At 37.9% G+C, this 6191-nt stretch overlaps 1 protein-coding gene across 6 annotated transcripts in view; it reads left to right on the forward strand.

Moving 5' to 3' along the window:
- Positions 1-4351: 4351 nt before the first annotated feature.
- Positions 4352-6191, forward strand: part of LOC106873536 (rab11 family-interacting protein 4A) — a 99955-nt gene continuing 98115 nt past the window's right edge. For 2 of the 6 annotated variants that reach the window (XM_014920940.2, XM_052968866.1), the window contains exon 1: positions 4352-4807. In XM_014920940.2, the coding sequence (XP_014776426.1) occupies positions 4634-4807 (174 nt within the window). In that variant the 5' untranslated portion in view covers positions 4352-4633. The remainder of the gene's footprint in view (positions 4808-6191) is intronic. The other 4 variants (XM_052968867.1, XM_052968864.1, XM_052968865.1 and 1 more) reach the window with 4 other exon arrangements.

Genomic DNA, 6191 nt, shown 5'->3' on the forward strand with positions numbered 1-6191 from the left:
ATATATATATATATATATATATATATATAATAAATAAAAACCAAACTGACTTTTTGGCCAACCCAGTACACTCACATAAACACCCCACACCCACACACAATGGTGTAGACATAGGCTGTTTGTTCAAGAAGTTTGCTCTGCAACACTTCACAACCATGTTGTTTCACAATTAGTCCTACTCTTGGGCAAGAGTTATGTGTCTTGTACTGGTTTTGGTTTGTTTACATCCCTGTAACTTAACGGTTTGGTAAAAGAGGCCAACAGAATAGGTACTGCTGGGGTTGATATATTTGACTATACCCTTCAAGACAATACCCCAGTATGGCTGCAATCCACTGTCAAAAACAAGTTAAAAGAAAGAATTAGAAGATACACACACACACATATGCACAGAGGCACTTGTATCAACATTGCAATCCATACATTCAACCATATCCTACAAGGCAACAAACATCATAGGACCTCAATTATACCCACCAAAATAACAACATCATGAAATCCAGTGCTTGCCTCAAACAATATACCAAAACTACATGCAACTGAAACTCAGTATTAAATAACTAAACCAGGCAATATATATAAAAATAAGATAAAACAAAACAGAAAACTAACAAACATTTGTATCCAACACAAACCACAAAACTAACAGCTCAGACAAACTATATATAGAGTAATTAAGTAGCATTAACAACTGCTAACCATACACCACCATCATTATTAACAACAACAACAACAGTGACACCACACCCTATGTCACAATAACAACCTCAAGTAATATGCCTATATTGTATCAGACATTTCTTGAAAATCAAGTACTAAAACTATATGGAGAACACAGGGACATAAAACAAAAGTTATGCATCTTCCTCCTAAACCATGATTTTGCACCTCCACCTCCACCTTTTTAGGTATGGCTGTGTGGTTAAGAAGCTCACTTCCAACTACATGTTTTCAGGTTCAATCACACTGCATGCAACTTGTGAGTAAATTTTGTAAGGAGAACCTGCATGGAAGCCCATCACATGTATATGTTTGTGTGTGTGTGTGTGTGTGCGTGCGCACGTGCATGCATATGTGTATATGCGTGTGTGCATGCATGTGTGTGTGTGTGTGTGTGCAGGTGTGCATGCATGTGTGTGCGTTTTTGTGTCTGTGTTTGTCCCTCATAGCTTAGCAGTTCAGCAAAAATATAAATAGAATAATCAACAGACTTAAAAAATAAGTACTCAGGTTGATTGGTTAGAGTAAAAACCTTTCAAGGCAATGCCTCTGTATGGCCATAGTCCAATGACTGAAACAAGTAAAAGATAAATGATAAAAGATGAAAGATACTCCAAAAATAGCATGGAAACATAAAAACGTAAAAATTCAAATTGCAAAATCACAAATGTTATACTTAAAAACACCTGAGCCTTGACAGACATTGTATTACAAGGAAGCTGCATATCTGGGTCACACTTCATTGTTTTGGCTAATCCATAAACCAGTACAACACTAACAACACAAACACATGAACTCACATCCTTAAATACGCCTATTCATACAAAATACTGGAAAACACATTCATGTCAATATCATAAACATGCATATACCTGCCAATACTGGAAAATACAAGTAAATATCTTTGATTGTTTTGATAATAAACCGTGACTGGGAAATTACTTACAAAATTATGCAAACAAGTATACTTTAGATGTATAACTAGATATATAACTGTGAAGGTGCATGGCTCAATCGTTAGAATGTCAGGTTCACAAAGCATGAAATAGTGAGTTCAATACCCAGATCAGGCTGAGTGTTGTGTTTTTGAGCAAGACACTTTATTTCACATTGGTCCAGTTCACTCAGATGTAGAAATGAGTTACATCATCATTGGTGCCCAGCTGTATTGGTCTTTGCCTTTCCCTTGGATAACATTGGTGGCATGGAGAGGGTAGGCTGATATGCATGGGTGACTACTAGTCTTCCATAAACAACCTTGCCTAGACTTGTGCCCTGGAGAGGAACTTTCTAGGTGCAATCTCATGGTCATTCATGACCGAAGGTCTTTACCCTTTACCCTAACTAATGCATGACCTGTTGTTTTATAACTGGAATAAGTTACACTTTGTTTCATTGAAATATAGGAATGTATTCAGAAAAGAATCAAACAAAATATGGTAAAACATACTGAAATAGAAGGAACATTTTCTAAATCAAAATATTGGGTCATCCCATAAATAATGCAGTTTTTTTCAACTGTATGAACTAAAAGTCAGAGGGAGATGGGATAAACTATCTACATCAACTTGCTATAAAAGCAGGTGGTAATTTTACCTTGTACTTATTCTTAGTGCAAGTTTTGAAGAGTGCAATTCGATTTTAAAAGTTACTTTTTCAAAGCTATAATGGAAGTGACAAAGAAGCATATTTGGCAATATTCTACTTTATGCCTCAAAGTGTGCTCCTTATTGCTTTCTTGACTGGAAAAAGTCCATTTTTGCATCGAATCATTACTTGTGATGAGAAATGGATACGCTTTAATAACAACAGGCGAACAGGACAGTGATTAGATGCAGGAGAATCATCTAAACACTACTCAAACCCACCATTGCACCCTAAAAAGCTAGTGTTGAGATCCAGGCCATGATTGACAAAGATGCCTCAAAGTCAATCAGGTCTATCACTAAGGACATGGGAGTATCTCAGTTTCTTATCAGGCAGGTAGTGCATGAAGACATTCGGTATTCCTTCATACAAGCCATCAAGGACAAGAGGAAAGACTGTACTATGAAGCTTTTGAACAAACTCAAGCATCCCTTTTAACTGAACATGCTTTGGCTTTTCTCAGACAAGAAAAATTTCTGCCAGGATGAGATGGTGAACACACAGAACAACTGTGTCCCCAAAACATGTACCAAGAGTGATAAAAATCAAACATCTAGTCAACATCATGGTGTTTGGAGTGATCACTAGTGATGACAACGTTATGCCTCCATTCACCTTCCCACACGGCCTACATCAAGTGCCTGAAGGAGGTAGTGTTAGCCTAGGTCAAGGGGGTGGTTGCTGGAACACCCTATGTCTGGCAACAGGACTCTACATCATGCCACACAAGCAGGAGAACCCAATCGTAGCTGTGGGACAATTTCTGCGACCACATCACCCCTAACATCTGGCCACCTAACTCCCCACACTGCAACTCCCTTGACTATTATGTGTGGGGCACAGTTGAGCAAAAGACCAAGAAAACTCCTTATAACACCAAAGATGAGCTGAAGGCAAGGATTATGGCAGCATTCACCAACTCAAGCAGGGAGACAGTCCAGAAGAGTTGCAGGAGATTCTGAAGTTGTCTGGAGGCCGTATTTTTATGTAATTTTGGAAAAATATATGCTAAAATGAGATGTCATTATTATTTTCATTTTTACTTAGACGACAATTTATTCACCGCACCCTCTGTGTGTGTGCGTGTGTTGATGGTCTGGTCTAAAGGAAGGGCTGTGCCTGTAGCCTTCTCAAACCGTGTGAGATTTCCTGTTGATGCTCTTCGACATCATGTTAAAGGCTGCAGGAAAAATAAGGACAGGGAGAGAATTCCTGAGGAATGATGTTTTGGAAACAGGGGAGTCGGGGTTACTCTAAGGAATGTATGAAGGGTGAACACAATATGGCGATGAGAGGGGGAGAGAAAAGTGAGACGAAAGTAAATAAGTGTAAGTGATAAGCGATCAGTCAGCTCCGAGAAGTATAGGTCGTCGTAAAAATGTTAGAAGAGAGAAAAATAAGTAATATGTCTGTATTGGTTAGCGATTTTATGCCCATGATCGGGAGGTCCTTTTTGTGATGCGATCTAGATGTGAGAGCAGTATGTCATTGAGTCTTACATGCGCTTTACAAAGGGTTAATAATGAGTGGAAGTATCTTCTGCTCCTGATGAGGAAGGCTAGCCTTTTACATACAGAAACTGTTGTTGTGGATGTGTGATCTGGTGGTATCAACAATAACGACGAGGGCTAGTATTTATAGTGAGGGTTCCAGTTGCGTGTTGGGTACTACTAAAGCAGCACGGTCCCGAGCGCGCGGTCGCGCGTCCGCGCTAGCCAGTCGTGAGTGGTCGATCCTAGCCCTGACCCTGTCCCTAACCCTAACCCGCGTATGCAAATGAATACGTGTTTAGGGTTAGGGTTAGGGACAGGGTCAGGGCTAGGATCGACCACTCACGACTAGCTAGCGCGGACACGCGACTACACAGCTGCGCGTTCGGGACCGTGCTGCTTTAGTAGTACCGCGTGTTGTTTTCTTGTTACGCGTGGGTATGTAACTGTCTTACGTTATATTATTCGGGTGAAGTGAGATCTCATGTCTGAAAGGTCGCGTCGAAAAAGATCTCAGAAGTATAAATAAACCTTATATTGGACCATATGTAATTAAAGGTTGTGAACTAGTGAGTAAATAATATATCTTCCGGAACTCTCCGCTTATTTCCGTTTCGTTGTGAACATCAGTGGGCACTCTGTCGTCATGAGGTGTCGTCATAATAATGGGATAGCGGAATCTGTCGATTAGGTACGTAGTGAAACGGAAACAGCCATCACTGGCAGCAGCTGCTGTGTCTGGCTAAACAACTGTTTAGTAATAGCACGTTAACCCAATGTTATGCATACATGATATGGACAACCAAACTATTTCTAGCGCCGGTAGTTCAGAATCTTTGAACAGACTTAAGACTGTGTTTGAAGTGTGTGATGAGAAAAACGATGGATACATTACAATCGAGCATTTCGAAAACTTGATTCGCGAACATTTTGGAGAGGGAGAAAGTGAGGTAAGTTGTTTATTTTGTGTGTGTGTGTCTTAAATGGAGAAGTAAAAGTAATATAATAAATATATCCAAGAATAGAACTGTTCAGTGTTACTAGAGAAAGATATTTCTCTTCATCTGTATTTTTAATATCAATTAACAAGCTGTACAAGTGTCATGTACTTTTTTGATAATCTTTGAATATGTATGATTCATCGAAATATCCACTTCTTTCCCGTTTCTTTTTTTATTCATATAGTTGGTTAAATATAATTTAACCGACTGTACATATCTTTTAGCAAGTAATAACCATTAAATAGTTTCTTTTTAATAATTTTCTCACAACGTTTTATTACTCTGGTGGCGTTATAATTTATTTAATAAAAGTCCTTACATCACTTTTCAGGTGTATCTTATCTCTGAATTATCCGATTTAACACTTGCATTGATTGAGTGTGTGCAAAGAATAAAGTGGAGTTTCTGTTTTTCGTTTTTGTTTTTTTGCAAGCGTCTAGGTTAGTTTTAACGGAAACCTCACGACGATCGTCGACATGGTTTATTTTGATTATTAACTATCTCTACTTTAAAGCAGACCGATCCTTTTTTAATTTAGTTGACATATAAAAACAAACATAATTTAGCGTCATTATTTTTAGGCTGGTTGTCTTTTAAAAGAGTCTGTTAAAAAGTAGAAGACGCCCCTTCACCTCAGAAGTTGTAAATGTATTCCAAATGTTAAAAACTCTAATTCTCTCTGTCAAATAGCCATCATATCGTACCCTACCGTCTGATCATAGGTCTGGGTCTTCTCGACCTGCGCTGACTTGGGGCTAAACAACAACTGTCAAAAGTAATTTTTAATTGTTGCTGAAAGAAATAAGGAAATATTTAGAAGTTTTATTTTTATTTTTACAGTTTATAAAGGTGGACATAGTCTTCTTTTATACTTTTGTACTAAGTGCCAGATTTTATTTCATATGTTAAAATATAGTTTCAGGATTGTAATATTTCTAAATAGTTTTTTCTTCTTTGAATGAAAGGGAAATTAAAATACATGGAATTAGATAAATAAGAATTGTAAACTTTCACCCGTTTAAAAGTTTTAAAAAAAACCCAAAACTACAAAATGTGATAACCTTCACATTCCTGTGCACTTCCAAATTACACACGCGCGTATGTATGTATGTATGTATGTATGTATAACAATGCATATATATATATATTTCAATTCATACTTAAATTTTCGAGAGGTAAGGTTGTATTTTTACTGCCTTATACAGTACACGACAAAGCCTCTATATGGTCGCTCGATCTGCTAGGAATAACAGCCAGCCCCTCGCTCAACTCATACTCTAATCTTCCGCTTCCAAAGAAAAAATAAAATAAAATGATCCCCCCCCCCCCCAAA

This window comes from Octopus bimaculoides, chromosome 6 (genome assembly GCF_001194135.2).
Source record: "Octopus bimaculoides isolate UCB-OBI-ISO-001 chromosome 6, ASM119413v2, whole genome shotgun sequence".
NCBI lineage: Eukaryota > Metazoa > Mollusca > Cephalopoda > Octopoda > Octopodidae > Octopus > Octopus bimaculoides.